The sequence below is a fragment of the Nuphar pumila genome, chromosome 15 (genome assembly GCF_984573655.1).
Source record: "Nuphar pumila chromosome 15, dmNupPumi1.hap1.1, whole genome shotgun sequence".
Lineage (NCBI taxonomy): Eukaryota > Viridiplantae > Streptophyta > Magnoliopsida > Nymphaeales > Nymphaeaceae > Nuphar > Nuphar pumila.
The window spans coordinates 76,100,509-76,124,814 of NC_143263.1; the positions used below are offsets into that span (position 1 = coordinate 76,100,509).

The window sequence follows — 24,306 nt, forward strand, 5'->3', positions numbered from 1 at the left end:
GTTTGCTTCGGTGTTCATACACATACCCTTGCTACTATTGCTTGATATTTATGGTGAACTATGTGTCATAGGGTATTAGTCCTTTTGGTGTTTGATTTTAAGTAAGGTAACTTTTGACTTTTCTCTCTTGTTTTTATTTTTTGGTAAGTTTTATTTTAACCTTATTTTAAAGTTTGTTTTTGTTTTTATCATTTTAAACTTTAAACTTGGATGTCACATAAGATGGGATGGCCCACCAATGGACTCCTACTATTTTATAAGTTTTAGTTAATTTTTGAAATCCATTCTATGAAATTCAAATTAAATTCACTTTAAATTCAATTGAAATATGTCATGAACTTGTAAATTCCCATGAAATGCTACTAAATGAAATTTAGTTAAATCAATACCTAATTAAATTCTACTATTAAATTTTGAATTCTTCACATAATTAAATTACTTATTCCAATTATTCTTTTAAGGTTTAATTCAAATTTCTCAGAATTTATTTCTGAAAAATTTGAGCTCTATAGGGTCAGTGAGACCTAGGGCGTGTAGGGGTTACTTTCTCATATTGGAAATTTTGTTAAATCCTATAAACCCTATAACACAGTGTCAAACTAAATTATTATTATGAAATTTCTTTTCTAAAAATATCATTTTCTCAATAATGCATTTTGAAAATGATTCCTACCCGAGTCGGTAGGACCTGTGGTTGTATTGACTATTTGATTTCGTACATCAGGTTTCAAACTTGAAGTAATATTTGATTAAGTCTTAATTTAGATTTGAATCAAACTCACATCTAGTTATAATGTTCGAGCCATATTTATTCAATCCGAATTCAAATTCAAATCCAAATCCGATCCAAATTCGAATTTTTTAATCAAAATTTGAATTGATAAAACTACATAAATTGAAATCAAAATTTAATAAGACTTCAAATTAAAATATGCACTTTGTTCGAATCCTGACTAATATTAAAACTCAAATTAAGTTTTTATTTAAGTTCAACATAAATATAGATTAAATATGATTAAAAATAAAACCCTGATTTAGAATAAATTCTCAACGTGGAATTTATTTTGAATCCTCATTAATACTTGAATTTCAAATAAATTTATAGCTTAATTTTGAATAATATTTTAGCCTCGGTTTTACAATTATTTTCCCGATTTTAAATTGGATATGAAGAAAACCATGATCATAATAATTTCGTATCTGACTCAGATTTAGACATATCCTATGCAGATTGATTCCAATATAATATGGGTTGAAACTCTGACATATTAAATGATCACTTCAAACAAAAACACAAATTAACTAGAACAAAAAGCTATACACAAATGGGGCAGAACTAGAGCGTTTGTTGGCCTAAATCTTCATGCACTTTTGGATGGTGGTAAGCCAAATGTGTAACATATTAGTACCAAAACTTGCAGTGAAATGCCTATTGTAATTAGAAAAAGTTGGGTGTATTTTGATTATTGCCAAAATTTTAGGCATGTTTTAAGATATTTTTTAAGAAAAAAAATATTATTGTTAGTTATCAAATATTACTAAATTATCTCTCTCTCTCTCTCTCTCTTTTCCATTTATAACATGAAGAAACCTCTTCCGGCAAGAAGACTTGGTCATGCTGGCTCTACCTTTCATACCTCGTGCAGACGACATTAACCTTCGAGGATAGGATCATAGGCCTATGTTGGGTGTCAGCTTGTGCAGGGGAGAATTTTTTTTTTTGTTTTTGAAAGGAAAGCTGGGGTTAATGCTAAGTTAGAATTATGGAGACAGACATAAGAAGCAAGAGGTTTTAAGTTGAGTAAGAGTAAGACAGAATACACGGAATGTCGATTTAGTAAGCAACGAAATAGAGATGGGAGTGTAGTGAAGCTTGGTGAGAAAGAAATACCGGTGGATGGTTCTTTCAAATATTTGGGATCTATCATTCAAAAGTATGGAGAAATTGATGGAGATGTAAATCATAGGATAAAGGTTGGGTGGATGAAATGGAAGAGTGCAACTGGAGTGTTGTGCGATCGTAGAATGCCATTGCGGTTGAAGGGAAAGTTTTATAGGATGACTATTAGGCCCGCTTTACTATATGGCACGGAATGTTGGGCTGCCAAGAGACATCATATTCAAAAAATGAGTGTAGCTGAGATGCGTATGGTGAGATGGATGTGTGGAAATACAATAAAAGATAAGATTCGATACGAGGAGATACGTAAGAAGGTAGGTGTTGAACCCATTAAAAATAAGATGAGAGAGAATCGTTTACGGTGGTTTGGACATATTTGACGAAGGCCTAATGATGCTCCAGTTAGAAGGATGGAGAAATGGGAAAATATATTAGTTAAAAGAGGTCGGGGTAGGCCTAGGAAGACATGGATGGAGGTGATAGGAAAGGATATGAAGGCTTTGAACCTCACTGAGGACATGGCATTGGATAGAAATGAATGAAGGAGAAGGATTCATGTGGAAGACCCATAATGATTTTCTTTGTTGGTTCATATCGCCGACCCCAATTGTTTTGGGATGAAGGCGTAGTTGTTGTTGTTGAAAGGCAAGCTGGGGTTAGGCAAACCAATACCAGATTTCATTAAGAATCAATAATCGTGATGAGGGACCAATATGGAGAATGATCTTTCCACGATTTTTGGATTCCCTCTTTTCTATTCTAGATAAATTACGAGCCATTTGATTTCATCTGTAGTTAGATTTTTGTACATCAAATCTTTGCCAACTAGACAAAAGATTCCGCATACCTAGAGGAATGTCAAGACCCTGGCTTCTTCCCATAGTGACAAAAGATTAAAACGGCAAAATATCGGTAGTAAAGAACACAAGAGATTTTGAATTTTTTCATAAATCTTGCATTTAAAAATAAAAATCTGGGGTGTTTTCATGATAAATATGTGTTAAAAAACGTAAATATCGCGATATTTGTCACGGTTTGAAAATCTCAAGAGAAATTATTGTTTTAAACTTTCAGGCAATTTCTCGTGACATTATTACGAGATTTTTATAAATCTCGCGATATTTGTCACAGAGCTTCTTCCTTCTAGAAATTTAAAATTTTTAATCCCTAGGGCCAGCCAGCTGCCCATCTCTACTTTAGCAGCTGGATCTATTAATGTGAGAATGTCTGACCATCCGCTCCATTCTTCCGATTTACCTAGGACTTGAAGAATCTGTGCCTTCCTTTTTTATCTGATTGAGATTCTTCCTTTGTTGCTCAAACACTTGTTGGTTCAGTAGTTTCCATATTATCTATTATAATCACCTGGAATGTTCTTTCCCAGCCTTGTGTCTCACCACTTTATCTTTGAATTTCTTTTTGAAGTAAGACCGGATGTTACTTGACATGTTTCCTACCGGTCTCCATCTAAATCAGAACAAAGATGTTGATATCACACAATTAGCTTGGAAACTGAAAGCCTTTACTTTGGAGTCTTTCTTGGGTGAGCAAACAATCTCCAATTGCCCATCTCGATGGATGTGATAGCAGATGGAGGGTGGGCCTTATTAACCCATCTGCATCGAAATATGGGTTTTTCTTCACCATGACTTCCCAGGCTGACCTTACTGATGAGAATTCTCACTTTGGGAGCCATTCCAAACACACTGCAATGCAATTCAAGGGGACCATTTTTGACTTTGCACCATCCGCTTAATTTGATTTGGGAATCCGGAGATAGTTCTCTCTACCATCTGCACCAAATTAGGGTAATTGTTTTGGAATACCAAAAATGAAAGCTTTTATCAGAAAGGTTCCCAACACACACAAGGATACCCACTGACAGCTCCTACCAACCCCGCGGAGCGCCCGTTGGTCCATATTGACAAACTTAACACATGTTAGCAATCATTCAAGCACCTATAATTTTTTTTACATAATTCTTTGCCTTTAGTTTGTCTGTTTGTGTTTTCTTTTTTTGCATGGTGGTGGCAATTGCGCATCATGCACTAGGGATTCTTGCACTATCATTATTGTATAGTAAACTAATGAGACCAAGAGTGTTTAATATGGTTTCAATAGGTAAAATTTTCAAGTTTTAGACCTTGTTTTAAAGGAATATCGTTCATAAGAGTCACGCCAAACTTGACTTCCAACGGAACGTACGTTGGTCAAAGGTGAACGACACCATCCAGATTTGGTAATCTTCTTATGAAAGAAGCATTTTATTCAAAATCTCTACATATTTTCTATCGTCAACGTTTTCCCGAGAACCAGGTTTGTGACTGTGCAAGTAAGCTGGAATTTCTCGTGGCTTTATTGGTCTACTGGTCAGGTTACATCTCATGAACCTTGCAAGTAGGGGTGTCAACGGGTCGGGTTTACCCAGACCTGACTGGAACCAAACCTTATAGGGTAGTCCGGGTATTGTGATAAATAATAAGACCTGAATAAAACCTGGGTCTGGATCCCCAGTAATACGTGGACCCGGGTATAGTTTATGAAATTATATACCAGCCCAACCCGAGTTTCAATTAAGACCTGCAAATTTTTAATGTAAAAATTATAAAAAATATGGTTTTACTGGGTATGGTTTGGGTCTGCCTCACGTAGTTCATATCAGGTTCGAGTATGGTTTTTCTTATAGTTGACCTAATTAGACTCGGGTCCAGACTCAATACCATACCCAAAATTCCTGGTTTAAATCTGGTTTCACCTGGGTCCCCGACCGGTTGACACCCCCAATTGCAAGGACCATAATTATGAGTACTTGGAAAAAGACATGCAGAAAATCGCATTGAGATCCAAACTTGGATTTGAATTTAACACACAAAATCCACGTGCTAGTTAGTTAGATACTTGTTTAGTCAACAGAAATTGGAAAAGGCAAAATCGTACATGCAGAGAAGGAGGCTGCCTGGAAGGGAAGGCCCGTGAATAAGGTTATATAAATTGATGCAATTAGACACAAAGGAACCCAACTTGGTGATAGAAGATGGAAGCCATAACCAAGTTCAGCTATGGTGCTTTCCGCCCCTTCTACCCTTCCATTACCACAAAGCCTGCAGGCTCAAACTCAACCACTCTGCTTAGGGTTCCATCAACAACCAAGTTGCCATCTCAAAGACTTCTTAGTCTGACACCTCCTCGCAGCTTACTCCTTAACAAGGATCCTTGCACCCTCCTCCAAAACCAAGATGTGCAAAATGGATCATGGTACTTCCCTCTCACTACAACTATAACCCATTGCCAGGCCTAATAACAGGAGGATCAAAGAGTACTAATTTGGGATTTGACTTCTTCAGTGTGCAGGGCTGTCACGATGTTGAACTTCAAGTTCGTGATTATGAATTGGACCAATATGGAGTTGTTAATAATGCCATATATTCCCATTACCTCGAACATGGTGAGGCTGCAATGGTTTTGTTTTTGTTTCTAGTTTGGTTTTAACCATTTTTGAGCTACAGTACTGATGGATTCACCAAAATGTAACCCTGTATTTGGCTTCAGAAAAATGAGATTCAAAAGAAGAATATAACCCAATCATCATGATTAGATTTTATTGAGACGGCATTCATAGGTTTACATGTGTCTACACACAAGCATCATGATTTTGATTTTCAAGCGCACCACTGGCAATATTCTTCTTTAACATACTGTTTATCATTTTTTACCAGCTCTAATTATTTCATATTGCTTATGGAAATAAGAATTGGAGAATTAGTTCTTATTGGCAGGCATATGATTGCCTGCCAATTGTGAAACATGCATGTGTATCAAGATTGATTTCTCTAAATTTTTGTTTTTCTTTGATGGTTGAATGCGCACACTAGTTAAAGTGCACTACATTCCCTATGTGTTTTAGGTTATACAGATGTGTTTGTCAGAGTTGGTATCGATATCGATGGATTGAAGTCTGAAGGCCATGCAGCTGCAACACACAAGCTGTCTCTCAAGTTTATCACTCCTTTACAGGTAAGTAGTTAGCCATTCAATTACTGTAGAAAGTAGACAGAGTTGCTCACCAAACAATTCAGCCCTATCGGCTGGTGCTAGGTAGCGGCTGCACCGAGGCGTGGTCCAGTGTTCTGGACGAACACTTATAAAGTGCTTCGCCCTTTTAAGAGAGAGAGGGGGGAAGAATACTCAGCTTCCCGCCTATCCCCATAATGAAAAGGGGCACACACTTGTAAAGTGTTCTCCTGGATCACACCACAGTTACTGTAGCATCTTTGGTGATTATCCATTTTATCATACGGAATTTTAGCGTGATTTGGACCACTACTATTTCAGTATTTCCACTCAATGAAATAAGTAGGGGTTAATATCATTTTTGTTTATTTTGTATGATGAACAATATATTACAAGTTTCAATTTGTATAAGCTAGATAGATAGAGGGTTTCTTCCATGATGCTAAGAAGTTTGCACTTTGTAATTGTGGATGCAGCGTGGAGATAGGTTTGTCCTGAAACTGAAAATTTCAAAAGTTTCTACCACACGTTTGTTTTTCGATTTCTTCATTTTCAAGCTTCCAAATCAAGAGGTAACTGTCACAATTGACTGTAAGAAGAAATCATGTCAATTCGATAAAAGAAAATGGAAAAAACTGCTGCTGACTTTCTGCTTGTTAAATTCTCAGCTAGTCTTGGAAGGAAGTTCAATAATTGCTTGGATTGACAGAAACAACCATCCTGCACGTATTCCATCAGAAGTAAAATTGAAGTTGCAGACTATTTGATGCTACTATTGTACACATTGCCACCCATGGATACATGTTTCTGCTAGAGGTCATCGATACAACATCCACAAAAGCAAAATTCCCTACAAAGAAAGGAGAAAAATGCTAGTGTTTTCTACCTCAAGAAGGCTGCCAAATGGTGTCTTTATGTAGTCATTCTAGTTCAAATAGATAGAAGAAATGGTGAAAGCTTTTATTGCTGTTGCAACTCTGTCATTAAATTGTCATACTATTATCAATCATCAATAAATTAATTCTTGTGCACTCATTTCCATTCCATACTATTCCTAGCGTAGTTCAAAATAAATAGGGTCGGTTTGTTTCATGTAATTTTCAGAGAAAATTGCTGAGCTGGCATCTCTTTTCCTTTCTTTCCTATTATTAGTAAAACCAACATCCAATTATAAGGCGTGCAGACACAATTTGGTCCTACCAGTATTCTTGTTCCAATCCTTTCATACCTCCCTGCCTATGAAAGCATTCTCATGTGAAGGCTAAGCTAACAGGATTTTTTTTTGAAATTTGTACCCATTTTCATGAAAGGTCTAAACGGAAGTGAGAAGAAGAAGAAAATTTAAGTAAACACACTCTATTTACGTGATTCAGCAGAAGAGATAATGCTTTTCTTATTTTAGCGTCCTTGGCTCTTTACAATTGTATAGACTATTTCTCACATATCATGGTGAGATCACTCACTTACAATACAACAACTGGTGGTTTTTTTCATCCTCATCGAGTTTCCTTCCTTTGTAGTTTGATTTGCTGAGATTGTAGAGTTGCATACTTACCCTTTGATACTCCCTACTTATCCTTCAAGCCTTCTAGAATATCGATACCATTTTATCCTTCATTTGATGGCGGACTCGTCACGGAAGCCAATCCACGATCTGAGACACAAATGGATCTCCACGCATGGAATCTAAGTTTAGTAGTTGAGTCCGAATAGGACTCAAATAATCTATATTTCAAAGTCTGAGCACTCTGTTTCGACAGAGGTGGCTAACACATGAAAGTTGTGCGACGCACACACCTTTCCAACAGATCCAAAAATGCCAGATTCAGATCTGTGTAGGCAGAGTTATAACAGATTCTATGGAGCGCATGGACAGAACACCCAAAATATGCAGGTGACTAGTCTCACTACTTGGAGAGAGATTTTGATCCCTTTGCCGATGGAGTTTGGAAAAACTCCAAATAGGTAAGTTATGCCAAATCTTATTATCTCTCCAACAAATCCGAGTTTGTAATTTTTAGAGTAAGATGTTGAAACTTATACCTAGATTATGATATTGTATTTTCTTTTCTATGCTAAATGAGCCGATGAACAAGGTATCAAACATGCAAAAAAAGTAATCAACTTTTTGACACAGTAAACAATGGAATGAGAAAAAATCAAAACATGAGGATTCTCAATCTAAATATTATTTTTTCAGATCGTGCTTCAGTTCAATAAACAAAGCAGGGATGACAAAGATGCACTGCAAATAGGAGATGCTATCAAGAATATAACAGACAGTCTAGATCTAAAATATCTTTCGATTAACAGAGATTGACGAATATTTTAGAGTAACATCTAACTTGATTCAGGTAACATCATAAACATGAAAGTTCAAGCTCTAGGTGTCGATTTTCTAACAAGTTATAATTTGCAAATTTTCGTTCAGTAAACAAAAAGATATGATGAAAACATGGAATAGTAGCAGTGATGTGATGCACAGGATAAAACTCTGGTCTTATGCAATTGACTGAAACTTGTCAGGGATTTTAGCATCCTAACAATGATGCTTCAAGAAAAATAGTAAGAAGAAAACTTGAAAAGGAGGATATTAGCTTTCCAACAAGCTAATGATCACTCGATTTGCACCAGTATCTAAGGAGATACAGTCAAAATACCGGGACAATGTCTGACAATCCTGAATGCATAAATGACTTTCCTCAGTAGAAAATGAGTTTCTGAACAACCAGAATCACATGAACAATTTCATTAACACTTTAGAAATAGTCTCACAATCTTGAACAAGGAATCTAATAGTCGATGATAACAAATATACAATGAACACAAGATATAGCTAACAAGTTCGAAAAAAGTGTTAGTGTGTTTGCAACAACAAGCTCGAAGAACTGTTCAACAACTTCCTCAAATGCAGAACAACACAAACACAAGATTTGTCCACACGAGCACAATAGGTATTTTTCTTGAATGAGCACCCTCACATGATTTTCTCTAACCTTTCTCAAAGGATTTCTTTCAAAACCAAATGATAGCCAAGCTCTCAATCACGATTTTCTTTTTTCTTCCAAATTTGAAATCAATCGCCTCTTGGTCAACCCCCCCCCCCCTGAAAGTGCAGTAAGATCGAGGCAACGAGCACTAGAGGGGGGTGAATAGTGCTTTTAAAAATTATCTGCAGAATTTTGACCGATTTTGCAATTCACAAAGCAAACACACAAATAACACAATAATTTATCCTGGTTCGGTCTTTCCGGACCTACATCTAGTGCCCAAGCAAAACCCGCTTGAGATTTCCACTATCAACCTTGTGTAACTACAAGCTCATACAGACCAAATCCGGTCACACTTTCAGTAACACACCTACTGTAAGCAAACAACTCCTTTAAACCAAAGAGTCCTTCCTTTTACAGAAAATTGAAACAAGTAACAACTTACAATACAACCTATGAGCCCTTCTTATGAATACAAATGAGATGCAATTTGCTTTTGAGGTTGTTGAAATACTCTACTCACGAATTCACTATCTCTCAAAAGAATTTGAGTGAAAAACTGAAGTGAAAAATATCACGTGAGTGAGAAAATGAATATGAGTGAAAAGCAAAGAGTAATTGATTCAAATTGATTGAATTGCAGTACTTTTGAGTGTAAAGTGCTCTCAGGTTTATAGTTGAAAGATTTCATACGTTGAGGATATGAAAGGGTGTCAAAACAGTCCATTTTGAATGATCAAAACGCTTAAAAAATGAAAAGACACGCATTTTTAAAGTTTCAGAAAAAACGACAAAATTAGTCGATTGGAACAGTTGTTAGTTGACTAATAAATAGCTATTAGTAGATTGACAGTTATCATCGGTCGACTGATCTGTTAATCGAGCCGTTAGAAAATCTGAAGTTTTGAAACTTAGTTGACTAGAGAAAAGTTAGTCGACTGATAATATCATCAGTAGACTGAAAAACCTTTCAGTCAACTGCTGCTAAAATTTTCTAAAAAACACAAGTTCTGTCCGGTCGACTGATAAAAGCATTAGTCGACTGCTGCTAAATTTCCAGAAAATAGACATACTGTCCGGTCGACTAATAAAACCTTCGGTCGACTAATTTGATAAAAATGACATTTTGTTTAGAAAAATTGGTGCGAAAGGATTAGTCAACTGGTGAGTCTATTGGTCGACTAATAAACACAAAAAATTAAATAAAGAGTTTTCTAAAAAGATTTTCATGAAGGGTTCTTTTAGAAAAGTTTTTCAAAAGTCTTTTTAGCTGAAATGCAACCGAAATATGCACTGTAAGTAAGGATCTTACAAGAATCTAAGACTTTTAATGAATTTAACATATGCACACTAGTCTTCAAAGATTCTTCATCGATTTCTTTAATGTTTGTCATCTTTCTTTATTGTCTTAGCTGAAAAGCAGTTGATTCACTTGTTCATCATCAAAACTTTGTACTTGAAGTATCATGTACGGATTCATTGTCGTAACAATCTTCCCTTTTTTGATGATGACAAACTTAATCAAAGATGAAACATTTAGATGCATAGATGGAGATTTTACTCTCCCTATCAATATGCTGCAAAACATTAAAGTTAGTACATTTAAAGTACATATATCACATATTGATTGGTTTGCATTTCCATCATTACTTCATGCATTTTTATAACTTTTTCATAAATGCAATTTTCAATACTTTCATGTAATTTCCATGTCATTTTATGTAATTTCCATTTCCATGTCATAATGCAATATGCAATTTCTATCTTTTTCTTTTTCTCCCCCTTTGTCATAATAAAAAAGAGTAAGGGCAGAAATAGCATAAGCAAAATGTAAATTCAAGTTCAAAATATTAGAAACCATAAAGTAGCAAAGTTCAGTAAAAACAGAAAACAAAGATCAGAAAAGTGAGTTAAGCAAGTCCTTGATTGCAGTAATATCTTTGTGAATCGAAGAAAGTTGTTGAGTCACATCTTCACAAAAAGTGTGTTGATGCAGCTCCAAAGCTTCTAGTCGCTACAAAACTTCATCGTTGTCTTGAGTAGTAGAAAATTAATTTCATTTTGCTTGAAATGAAGGTGTCACAGAAGATGGTCAGGGTTCAAAAATTGATGGTTCAATAGGATCAGATGGTTCAGTTTGATCAACGTTTAAAGGAGGCAGATATTTGATTTTCAGTCATTTAAAAATAGTTTGATCAAAGAACTCCTTTTGCTCAATATATTTTTCATTGGTTAAGAGAACTTTGAAATGTCTGAAAATACGAGTTAGAAGACATCCATAAGGAAGAAATGGTTTTTGTTTCCACAAATTAGTAAAATACACGTTGGCCCAATTTACAGAAATATTTCCAAATAAGACATAAAGAGCCGTAGAAAGATCTGTGGAATAGTAATCAAAAGAACCAGTGTTAGGTAGAACATTGTGGGCAAGAATTCGTCCAGCAATGCGTGCACGAGTTTGAAGATTAGTATTTTTGAAAGGAGGACAATGAGGTGCACTGGGAAGAAGAATTTGTTCAAAAATTCTTTCATCATTAAGTTCAATAGTATTGAAAAGAGTATCTGAAGGTGGAATTTCTAGGATTTTTCCAAGTAGTTTAGAATCAAACTCAATTTCAACATCACGAACAAGAGAGGAAAGAACTCCAGTTTCATGATCAATTTGTAAATTTGTATAAAACAAGTGAATCAGAAAAGGATAATGAAGGGTGTCTCCACAGGCATAAAAAAGATGTGAAATACTTGGAAATAATTCTCTGAGTTTGTAACGAGAAAACATGTGAAAGAGGACATTTTGGCCTGGTAAAATAGGAAGTGCAGAAACCGATCCAAAAGTATCATATAAAAGAGGATTTCAGAGTAATCTGAGAGAAAATCCATATTTTGCTAGAGGTGTAGGAGGAGGAGAACCTTTTGTGGATGCAGTCTTCTGACGAGATATGGTTAAAACAGATTCACAAAAAAAAAAATTCAGTTGCAGAGAATGATTTATCAACACAGTTGTTGAGAAGAACAGATGAAGATGGTGTTGATGTCGGCTTCCAAATGACGTCCGGCGGGAGGAAGATATCTGTCGTCGTGCAACAGAAACACTTTGTGCAAAGTGAACGATGTGCCTTCGAATTCGTTGGTAGTGGCCAAAATAATCAACAGTAACAACCCACTGAAAAGGGATGTCGATTCTCCACAGATTTTAGGCAAGAGGGAAGAGACGAGGAGGAGTCCGCGGTGAATGACAGCAAGTGAGAGGAGGCTGCCACAAATTCCGCCGAGGACTGAAGAGACACCAGTCACGGCAAGAGGATTCCGGTGAAAAGTCAAGATACTCCTTGTCACAGCCAGAAAATTCCGGCGATGAGAGGTTCGAACGGCACTCCGAGGGTTTTTTGGAAGAGAGAGAGGGTTTCGTTTTTTAAAGGGTTTCGTTTTTAAGAAAAACAAAAAGGTGCGTAAAAAAATGAAACGATGGCCCCTTTTTTTTTTAAAAAAAAAATCGGGTGTTAAAAAAAAATCCAAGGGGTATCAGGTCCCTTCAGTTGAAATTTTAAAAAAAAATTTAGTCGACTAAAATTTTATCGGTCGACTAATAAAGTGCGACTCATTCTAAATTTTTTTTTTAAAGCATCAGTCGACTAGAAATTTATCGGTCGACTAATATGATGCGATTTTGAGATTTTGTTCAAAAAATCAACATTTTATAAATCCAAAAAGGAGCAAATGCCTAGTTCTCTCCTAATTCTCATAAAATCTTCATTTTTAAGTGGTTTAGTGAAGATATCGGCATGTTGTTCATTAGTGAAAATAAAATTTAACGAAATGTCTCCTTTTAACACATGATCTCTTAAGAAATGATGTCTAACTTCAATATGCTTAGTTCTTGAGTGCTGAATAGGATTTTTCGAAAGATTTATAGCACTAGTGTTATCAAAATAAATAGTTTTTGTAGAGTAATTCAAACCAAAATCTTTTAAGGTCTGTTTCATCCATAGTACTTGTGAACATGTTAAACTAGCTGCTATATATTCTGCTTCAGTTGTTGAGAGTGACACTGAATTTCGCTTTTTACTAAACTAAGAGACTAAGAAATTTCCTAAGAAATGACAAGTTCCTCTAGTACTCTTGCGATCAGATTTACTTCCTGCAAAATCTGCATCACTATATGAAACTAAATCAAAGGAAGATGATTTTGGGTAAAACAAACCAAAATCTGAAGTATCTTTCAAGTAACGAAGAATTTGTTTTACTGCAGTTAAATGAGATTCCTTTGGATTGGCTTGAAATCTTGCACATATACAAACACTAAACATAATATCAGGTCGACTAGCAGTTAAGTATAATAGAGATCCGATCATACCTCTGGTGAGCTTATTATCTACATTTTTACCATTTTCATCTTTATCAAGAGAAGTAGTTGTACTCATAGGATTTCTTATTGATTTTGATGAGTCCATCCCAAATCTCTTGAGAAGTTCTTTTGTATACTTAACCTGATTGATGAAGATTCCTTCTTCAGTTTATTTTATTGAAGTCCAAGGAAGTAGTTTAATTTGCCCATCAAGCTTATTTCAAACTCTTTCTGCATAGCTTTAGCAAATTCTTTACAAAAAGCTTCATTAGTAGAACCAAATATTATGTCATCAACATAAATTTGCACAATAAGAATATCTAAATTAAGATTTTTAATAAATAAAGTGGAGTCTACCCAACCAATGGAAAAACCAGATTGTTCTAAAAAAATTTATAGTCTTTCATACCACGCACTTGGTGCTTGTTTAAGTTCGTACAAAGCTCTTTTTAATTTGTAGACTTTTTCTGGATATTTCTCATTTTCAAAGCCTGGAGGTTGCTCTACATAAACTTCTTCATTGATGTGTCCATTTAAGAATGCACTCTTAACATCAATTTGATATAACTTAAAGTTCATGTAACTAGCAAAAGCAAGCATCATTCGAATTGACTCCAGTCGAGCCACTGGTGCATAGGTTTCATCAAAATCTATGTCTTCTTCTTGATTATAGCCTTGTGCAACTAGTCTTGCTTTGTTTCGAATGACTTTGCCATTTTCATCCAGCTTATTTCGGAAGACCCATCTTGTTCCAATTACTAGATGATCCTTTGGTCTATAACCTAGATCCCATGCATCATTCCTAGTAAATTGGTTAAGTTCTTCAGATATGGCCAAAAGCCAAAATTCATCATCACAAGCCTCATTGATATTCTTTGGTTCTATTTTAGATATAAAAGCAATATTTGCAATATATTTTTCTAATTGCCTTCTAGTTTGGACACCACTCTTTATATCTTCAATAACTTGTTCATGTGGATGATTGGGAACTTTTTTCCAAACCGATTGAAGAGGAACATTTTCTTGAGAAGTACTTTCTATCAAAGGTTCTTCTTGAAGTATTACTTCTTCTCCTTCGCTTAGAGGTATAACCTGCTCACAATTCTCATCAAATGCAATATGTAAAGATTCTTCAATGCAAGATGTTCTTTTATTAAAAACACGATAAGCTTTACTTCTAGAAGAATATCCAAGAAATATTGATTCATCTGATTTTGAATCAAACTTATCAAGATTATCTTTGGTATTTAACAAGAAGCATTTACTACCAAAAAATTTGAAATATGAGATCTTTGGTATACGATCATAATACAATTCAAAACATGTTTTATGTAAGATTGGTCGAATAAGAACACGGTTTAAAACATAACATGCTGTATTTATTGCTTCAGCCCAAAAGTATTTTGGTAAATTTTTATCTTGAAGCATGGTTCTAGCACATTCTTGCAAAGTTCTATTCTTTCTTTCAACAACTTCATTTTCTGGAGCCGCTCTAGGAAAAGCAAAGTTGTGAGATATACCATGTAAATCACAATACTTTAGAAAAGATTCATTTTCAAATTCACCACCATGATCACTACGAATTTTAATAATAGATGTAGATTTTTCATTTGTAATTCTTCTATAAAGTTTGGAAAATTAAAAAAAAACATCATTTTTTCTTTTTAGAAAAATCACCCATGTAAATCGAGAATAATCATCTACTATAACAAAAGCATACTTGCTACCATTCAAACTTTGAATTCTAGATGGTCCAAATAGATCTAAATGTAAAAGTTCAAGAGGACGTTTTGTTGAAACTATATCTTTTGCTTTAAAAGAACTCTTGATTTGTTTACTCCTTTGGCAAGCATCACATAAGTGATCTTTCTTATATGATATTCTAGGTAGGCCTCTAACAAGATCATTCTTGGATAACTTGGAAATAATTTTAAAGTTAACATGTCCAAGTCTCTTGTGCCATAACCATTGAATTTCATTTGAAACAATAAGACATTTTCATTAAAAATGGGTAACTCATCTAGATAAAGTTCATACACATTGTTCCTTCTTTTACCTTTAAAAATGATCTTTTTAGATTGAAAATAAAAAATTAAGCATAAATCAGTTTCAAAAGAAACATGAAAACCTTTATTACATAATTGACTAATAGATAATAAATTATGCATTAAACCATCTACTAAAAGAACATTTTCTATCAAGGGAAATTTTGGATTACCAATATTACCAATACCGATTACTTTTCCCTTGTTATTGTCACCAAAGGTGATGGTTCCTCCATCCTTATTTTGGAGGGTGGAAAATAACTCCGGCCTTCCAGTCATATGTTTGGAACAGCCGTTGTCCAATATCCATTTGTTCCTTATTTTGTGTACCTACAACAAAATTAGAAGACAAAGCATTTGACCCCTTTCTATTTTTGGGTCCATGAGAGTTAGTCTTAGGAACCCATATCCATTTGGATTTTGGTTTCCTTTGATAATAAATATTCTTTCTATAAAAAAATTTAGCATTTCTAGGGTAATCATGTCTAGGCTTATAAGCATTATAAGTTCCATGATTAGATGCATTTCTAATATAACTAGAAAATTTATCTCTTTGAACAAATGGTTGAGAATATTGTCTTTGATTCTTCACCACATAGTTTGGTCTATTTTGAGTATCAAAAAAGCTATATCCCAATCCGGTTTTATTAACCGAGCATCTTTGAGAACCAAGAAGTCTTTATAGATTCTCTTGACCATTTGTAAATTTGGTCACAATAGAAAGAAGATCATTTGATTTTTCTTTTAGACAAGTTATTTCTTTTTGTAAGAGATTGGTTCTAATTTCAATTTCTTTTATCTAAAATGCTTGACAAGAGTTTTCGTTCTTAAGATCATCTATATCTTGAAGTAACACTTTGTTTTGAGATTCAAGAGTTGAATTCTCAGTTTTTAACTCTTTGTTTTTAGAACTTAGACTCTTAAATTTAGCATATAAATCATTGAATGCTTCTAATAAATCATCATAGTCAAATTGACTTACCGAGTCTTCTTGTGCTACAAAGCACATGTTGGCGACTTCTTTATTTGATTTTTCATCGAAAGAGGAGTCACTATCATCCCAACGTGCTTGAAATGCCTTTTTCTTCTTGAATTGGTCCTTGGGCTTGATTTTGAGAAGAGGACAATCTTTCTTGATATGTCCTGTCTTTTTGCAGTTAAAGCACTTGACTTCATTTGGATTGGAAGAATCCGCTTTCTTTACCTTTCTTTGAAATCTTCCCTTTTTGATGAATCTTTTGAATTGCCTTGTAATAAGGGCAATATCTTCATCTTCATCTTCTTCTGAATTTTCAGAGTCAGAAGTAGCCTTAAAAGCAAGAGATTTCTTTTTGGGTTCTTCTTCTTGTCTGTCTTGAAGTTGAACTTCATATGCCATTAAGTTACCAACAAAATCTTCAAGAGTGAGAGTGTTTAAATCATTTTCTTCCTCAATACCTGTAGTTTTTCTCTCCCATTCAGGAGTTAAACACCTTAGGATTTTTCTGACTAAATCCACTTATGAATATTCTTTTCCAAGGGATTTTAGAGTGTTAGTGATATCGGTCATTCTTGTTACCATGTCCGATATAGATTCATTTTGCTTTATTTTAAACAATTCAAATTTATAAACTAAAGAAGCGATTTTAGATTCCTTTACCTTTGACATACCTTCGTGAGTCACGAGAAGAGTATGCCAGATTTCATTTGCTGTAGAGCATTGAGAGATACGATTGAACTCTACCTTTTCAACGACACAATACAATGCATTCATCGCCTTGGCATTAAGTGAAGCAGTCTTCTTTTCTTCATCAGTCCATTGACTAAAATTAGTTGATGGCATTTGGTACTTTTCTGAAACAACTCTCCAAATTTCGAGATCCATGGATTGCAAGAATATTGTCATTCTCACTTTCCAGTATCCATAGTTTGTTCCGCCGAAGAGAGGAGGACGAACAGAGGAGCATCCTTCTTTGTGCTGAGATGTTGTAGTTGTCATGCTAGATGATGGTCAAATCAAAATAATAGCAAACCTGCTCTGATACCAAATGAAAGTGCAGTAGGATCGAAGCAACGAGTACTAGAGGGGGGGTGAATAGTGCTTTTAAAAATTATCTGTGGAATTTTGCAATTCACAAAGCAAACACACAAAGAACACAATAAATTATCCTGGTTCGGTCTTTCCCGACCTACATCTAGTCCCCAAGCAAAACCCGCTTGAGATTTCCACTATCAATTTTGTGTAATTACAATATCATACAGACCAAATCCGGTCCCACTTTCAGTAACACACCTACTGAAAGCAAACAACTCCTTTAAACCAAGGAGTCCTTCCTTTTACAGAAAATTGAAACAAGTAACAACTTACAATACAACTTATGAGCCCTTCTTATGAATACAAATGAGATGCAATTGGCTTTTGAGGTTGTTGAAATACTCTACTCACGAATTCACTATCTCTCAAAGGAATTTGAGTGAAAAGCTGAAGTGAAAAATATCACGTGAGTGAGAAAATGAATATGAGTGAAAAGCTAAGAGTAATTGATTCAAATTGATTGAATTGCAGTGCTTTTGAGTGTAAAATGCACTCATATTTATAGTTGAAAGATTCCATACGTTGAGGGTATGAAAGAGTGTCAAAACAGTCCATTTTGAATGATCAAAACGCTTAAAAAATGAAAAGACACGCCTTTTTAAAGTTTCAGAAAAAACGACAAAATTAGTCGACTGGAACAGTTGTTAGTCGACTAATAAATAGCTATTAGTAGATTGACAGTTATCGTCGGTCGACTGATCTGTTAATCGAGCTGTTTGAAAATCTAAAGTTTTGAAACTTAGTTGACTAGAGAAAAGTTAGTCGACTGATAATATCATCAGTAGACTGAAAAACCTTTCAGTCGACTGCTGCTAAAATTTTCTAAAAAATACAAGTTCTGTCCGGTCGACTGATAAAAGCATTAGTCGACTGCTGCTAAATTTCCAGAAAATAGACACACTGTTCGGTCGACTAATAAAACCTTTGGTCGACTAATTTGATAAAAATGACATTTTGTTTAGAAAAATTGGCGCGAAAGGATTAGTCAACTGGTGAGTCTATTGGTCGACTAATAAACACGAAAAATTAAATAAAGAGTTTTCTAAAAAGATTTTCATGAAGGGTTCTTTTAGAAAAGTTTTTCAAAATTCTTTTTAGCTGAAATGCAACCGAAATATGCACTGTAAGTAAGGCTCTTACAAGAATCTAAGACTTTTAATGAATTTAACATATGCACACTAGTCTTTAAAGATTCTTCATCGATTTCTTTAATGCTTGTCATCTTTCTTTATTGTCTTAGCTGAAATGCAGTTGATTCACTTGTTCATCATCAAAACCTTGTACTTGAAGTATCATGTACGACTTCATTGTCGTAACACCCCCCCACCCTACCCCTTGGGCTCTTAAACACCCAAAATAAAGATTCATAAAGAGAGTCAAGCCTTCCCAAGACAGCCTCTGTCCAAAGCATTGAATAAGCCATTTTTAGAATTAGCGCTTTAAAGCCCTTTCAAGAACTTAATTGACTTCAAAGTCAAATGAGAATTCAAGTATAGGACTATGGATGTCCACACTAAGTGGCGTCACCTATAAGAGTCCAATGAGGTTTGGATCTCGGGCAAGATCCGGACTCACGCGCAAAAAGGCATTAAAATTAAATACAATAAAAAGAAAAACTACCCTTAATCCCCATACACCCTCAAGATCTTACAAGGCAATAGAACTATCCGGATCCGTAGAATCTGATACCTAAAAAAAAAAAAAAACATAAAAATAAAATAAAATAAATGTTAATATGATTCCTACTTACCAAAATAGAATAAAAAATAAAATACAATTTCAGTAATTAAAATGGCGATCCAATTAGACTCAGATAGCCCTGCATGTCATTGGATCTACATGTTAACGTATCTCAGATCAGGTCTGGTGAGTTGGATTTGGATCCAACTCATCTGCAATGAATTGATGATCTGAATGCTCTGCATCATCATTAGTTGGTATTTGGATCAGTTTTGAGTCTGAACTATTATCACTAATACTCCCCCACAAACCCGGCATTAGAGAATGTCATAAGATATGTTTGGGCCTTGAATTCTAAAACATGGATTTAGTTTTTTTTTTAAGAGTTTAAATTGCATTCTTGAAAGAGTGAAAGATAGGTTTAGTTAAAGGCTTGGTAAACACATCTTCTACTTGTGAACCATGTACCTAGTTGTTGTTAAGCCACATTCTCGTGAACAAAGTGATAATCGATCTTAAATAAAAAACAAGATTCACTGTCATTTGGACGACTGATAAATTGTCATAAAAATTAGTTGGAGCTTGGCAATATCGATGGGACTCTAAAATGGGGTGGCTACATATTCCCGACAGAAATCGGGATCCTACATGATTGCTCGCTGGTGGTTACCATTGTCAGCCTTCGTGAAGAGAGAGCGATGAATGTCTACTCGTTGGCAGTGTGTCGTCGGTCAACACCTCTTCCGCTGTAGCAGATTTCCCAAAAAAAATATAACGGGAATCCAATGAGAGAGAAAAGAAATGCAGTGACAACTTTTTCGGTGAGCTTCGAAAGAACGCTGATGCACCCACATGTGCAGCGAATATGCAGAGTGGGCCCATAACCCAATGTTGGCATTCTCAAAACAAAACCGGAATGTAAAAAGCAAGAATACATATTAGCATATGCCATGGATGAAATGAGCGTTGGTGTCGGTGCACGACGTTCTCCTCAGCCTATCGACGTCCATGATGAACCGAGGCAGTCAAGTCGATGGTGCGCAGGACCCTTAACCCAAATGAGAGAAAGAGAACACCTTGGTTGCTCTCATCAAGCATATGATGATACATGAAATGCACATCATTTTCATATATTATTCATGCATTTTTATGTATTTTGAAGGATAAAAACTCATGTATTTGTGTATTTATCTGCGAAAAAGCCACAATTCGAATTTCAGTGGAATTTGAGCTAAAATGAAAGGCAATGGAGCATTTTTAGGGTAATTAGAGCAAACTGCAAGGTAAATCGGATCCAAACCTGAACCAAAGATAAAATATTAGATCATGGACCGGACCCAAACTCAAAATATCCAAGCGCCCACATGATCCAAGGTGCAATCCACAAACTTTTTCTTAAAACCCCCTCTTTACTAAGCAATTAGGTAGTTAGTATAAATAGTAAATAATGTTAGCATTTAGTTAGAAGTAATTTTACTTTTAGGTAGTTTTTAGAATTAGAAAATATTTTAGTGGTTTAAATAGTTGCAAAAATTAGGGTTCAACTTTTTTTGGAGTTTAAGAAAATTGCCCCTCCCTATTCCTTTCTCTCTCCTCCTTCCACTTTCTCAACCCTTTACCCTTTTTATTTTTCTTCTCATCTTATTTCCGTTCTCCCTTTCTTTCTTCCACTTTGTTTTGTGTTTATCTTTTGTGTATGTTGTATTTTATTTTGCAGGCGTTGCAAATTTCTCCGGAGAGCTTCCAACTCAGATTCAGCTTGTTGTCTACCAACACCGAGACCCAGTCATATTCTCTCTTCAACCGGGCCTCCATCTATGCTTTCAACACTGATCTCCCCCTCTGCAATTTGGCTCTTGAAAAGTTGCAGCAGCTGGGAATAAGTTGCAAACCTCCCAAGACGTCTAGGGCATGTTTTCAATCTCCATTGATCACTCGTGTTCTCCCCCAATTCATCGGATGAGCCAAGAGGTAAGCCTTTCTTTCCCTTGTCTTCTAGTGTCAGGTGTGTTGTGTCATGTTGTAGGTCTGGTTGTGGGTCAGCCTTTTGAGTGTTCTGTCAGTCTAAACTTCATATTTTTATGGTTTAAAATGTTGTTTTGATCGAGTTCTTGCATGAGCAAGAACCGATCTTGAATCCTCTATTCAACCGATTGAATCAAAATCCACCAATTTCTATTTTTAAAAACCAATTGGTTGAATAGTGTATATAGTGTAAATAGTTTTATTTTTAATTTTCATTTTTCATTTTTCATTTTTCATTTTTCCTTTAGTTACTTAAATTTTGATTTTTGTATGAGTTTGACAGGTCTAGTCGTGATCTAGCTGCAGCAGATCTGACCATTAGTTGTTCAGTTAGTGTTAGATTAGTTTAGGTTAATGTCAAGTCAATGATTGATTTTAATTTTAATTTTAATTTTATTAACTTTTGTTCTGATTTTTAACGGGAACAAACATTTGGTCAATTAGTTGTATTTGCTATTGTTAAATCTTTAAGTTAGGTATAGTTAACTAGTAAGTACATTAGGATATATTTGATAGTTATCATTAGTCGAGTAGTATAGTTTGTCTTATATTTTTTTTAATTGTGTTACTAGTTTTCATTTGACCAAATTTGGTTCATATAGGTCAATTAGATTGAGTAGAGTGAGGTCAACATATGTTAGTGCAATTAGTCTATTAGGTTAGCATTTCAATTTTTTTTCTTTGCATTTCATTTTTAGCAAGCTTTGACTTTTGATTAGGGTTAGGTCATAGAAACCATGTAGTGTATTTTAGGTAAGTTCAATTAATTGTTTCCTTTAGCCCTAGGTAAATCTTGCATTTTGAATCCTTAGGTTAATTACCCAATTTTGGTTCTATATTTTATTTTTTTTGGCAAGTACTCATTTTGGTAGGTTTAAAGTAGTAATTAGATTTTTTAGTTAGGGTTTCATAAAAATTGTCTAGTGTATTTAAGTAAGTAAGTGGCATTTTCTTAAGTCTTACTTTAGTTTCCATTCTTTGATCTATAGGTTAGATTTTGAATTTGAATTGATTAGCATAAATTTCAGATCTTGTTTGATTTGCTTTAATTAGGATTAGTGATTAAGGGATAGTAAAAATCATATAGGGTGGCAGTTTAGGCAAGTCGAGTCATTTATTTCTTGAAGTTTTATTTGCTTTCTTATTTGGGATGCTTAGGTTAATTTCCAAATTTTATTCCTTTAGTTTGTAATTAGAGAAAGTTCTATTTGGGTAACTCATTCAGGAGGTCTTTAGCATAAGAAACATTTTCAACCTTGCCTTGCTTGTTTCTTGGCTTAAGTTTAAAAATTTATTTAATTGCTCTTTTAATTATTAGTTCAAATTTATTTTTTTATTTTTAGTAGGTTGTATTAAGTCTTAGTGGGGTCCACTAGGGGAGAATGAGCATCCAATCTTGAATCAAATTCATAATCAACCCTTGTGCCCTAATTAGCCTAATTGGAGTTCATTTAGCTTTAAATTAGATTCTAAAATTAAGTAAGGTAGCTGTCTTTAAACTCAATCTTTATATTCAAGATAATTTAGTATAGTTTACATTAAGTACATTTGGTTAGTGTACTTTTAGTTGTTTAAGTTACATTAGTTATGTGTTTAGTATAAATATGGCTAATCTATGCTTAACTTAATTAGTTAATTGTGTATTTAATCAAGTTAATTTAGTCTAACATATTATAATATTGTAGTTAGATTCTAATTTTTGTCATTTATATTCCTTCTATGCTTAGCTCTGTCATGTTTAACTTTGTTTAGTCAATGTGTTTAGCTTAGTTAGGTAAATTGGTTAATTTAGCACTTTTCATTAATGCTTAGATTAGTTATTGTAATGGTAGCATAGTTAGCAAGTAGTTGCTATTATTTTAGTTCTTAATTATTTTATTTATTTCTCTGCTTTAGAGTAGGTTTAAATTCATGATTTTTCTACGCTTTGCAACAGTAATTAATTTTTAGCTAATTACTTCTTTGGTTTTTATATTTTTAGTTAGTTAATCAGTCAAGCGAAGTCAAAATAGAATTTCTGCAAAATTCACATTTTTGATAAAATTTGGGTTATCATTTCATGAATGTTTGCCACACGTTTTGACCTGAAATTTTTTATACTGATTTCATCAGCGTGGCTACTATGTCTCAGCCAAATTTTAGAATTTTTCATGCTAATTTGGTCAAGTAATTAAATTGATTTCGAAAACTAGTTCTGTAGAAATTCTTGTTTTGATTCTTTGTTGTCATGGGGCACTTCCATAAATTGAAAAGTCATTTTTTTGTGGATTTCAGATGATTTTTTAAACTTTGTAAATTGGGTTTAATCCCTGAGTCTGATTAGAATGTCTCTATAAAAATTCAGAGTAATCTGACCCATTTACTTTTTCAAAACTCCGATTTCCTAAAGTCTGCCCCAGTATTTCCTGATCGGCTAGTAGTTAGGGCAATTTAGTAAATTTGTATTAGAATTAGGGTTTAATTTTAGGTTCTGTTATTTTGTCAAAATTTAGTAAATTAGTTTGGATTCACTTAGTTAATTATTTAATTTCATGATCTACTTGCTTTGTAGTTTGGTTAATAGTTCATTGATTAGTGTATAGTAGTTATAGTTTTAGTAGTGTTAGCTTTAATTTATTTATATTTTAATAATTGCATTTTTATTATTTTTGTTAGTTGGATAATTAGTTTATTTATTTTATTAACATGTTCTTTAGTTGATTTAAATATTGTTTAGTGTTAAATAAATTAGGCACTAACATTATTAGTTAAGTTGCATAGTTTATGTTATTTTTGCAGGTTCAAATTCATGAGGAGGAGGTCAGATAGTGAAGTTGGATGCAGTGGCTTCTTCAGCAAACATCAGAGTCCCAGAACATAGTTTAGATTTTAGTACTTATTATTTTGTGAACTTGTAATCAGTGCATTTCTTTTATTTTTTGAAAATATTAATAAAGTGAATAATTCATGCAAATTATGCATTGCCTCATTTCGTTCCTAGAGTTCGACCTGTTCTTACCACTAGTGTAAACTGGTTTATTTTTATTATTTGGTGTACAATTTACACACAAGTTTTATTGAAAATTTGTTTTAAAAATTGCTTTCATAAAAGCTACACCAACAATCATGCCTCAATTTAAAGTGGGAGGAGAGTGGGGGGTTACATACATGGCATTCATGTACGTGAACCCTTCACATGCCATATTGAATGCGAACTCTTCACATTAATGTAACCCACTCCCCACTAATGCCTTTAT

The 24,306-nt window shown here is 34.2% G+C and overlaps 1 protein-coding gene across 1 annotated transcript; it reads left to right on the forward strand.

Moving 5' to 3' along the window:
- Positions 1–4,929: 4,929 nt before the first annotated feature.
- Positions 4,930–21,008, forward strand: LOC149815651 (acyl-acyl carrier protein thioesterase TE1, chloroplastic-like). Its single transcript, XM_089990592.1, has 6 exons — positions 4,930–5,155; positions 5,245–5,345; positions 5,805–5,914; positions 6,388–6,483; positions 6,580–6,651; positions 20,763–21,008. Exons 1-6 carry the CDS (start codon positions 4,935–4,937, stop codon positions 21,006–21,008), a joined length of 846 nt encoding a protein of 281 aa, XP_089846718.1. The 5' UTR covers positions 4,930–4,934.
- The last annotated feature ends 3,298 nt before the right edge of the window (positions 21,009–24,306 follow it).

Bases quoted from the DNA above. Each gene is read 5' to 3' on its own strand.
- LOC149815651 (XM_089990592.1), top strand. From the start codon at position 4,935: ATGGAAGCCATAACCAAGTTCAGCTATGGTGCTTTCCGCCCCTTCTAC. The intron at 5,156-5,244 runs GTACTTCCCTCT...TGACTTCTTCAG, and splicing joins GATGTGCAAAATGGATCATG to TGTGCAGGGCTGTCACGATG. The intron at 6,652-20,762 runs GTAAAATTGAAG...TTTATTTTGCAG, and splicing joins CTGCACGTATTCCATCAGAA to GCGTTGCAAATTTCTCCGGA.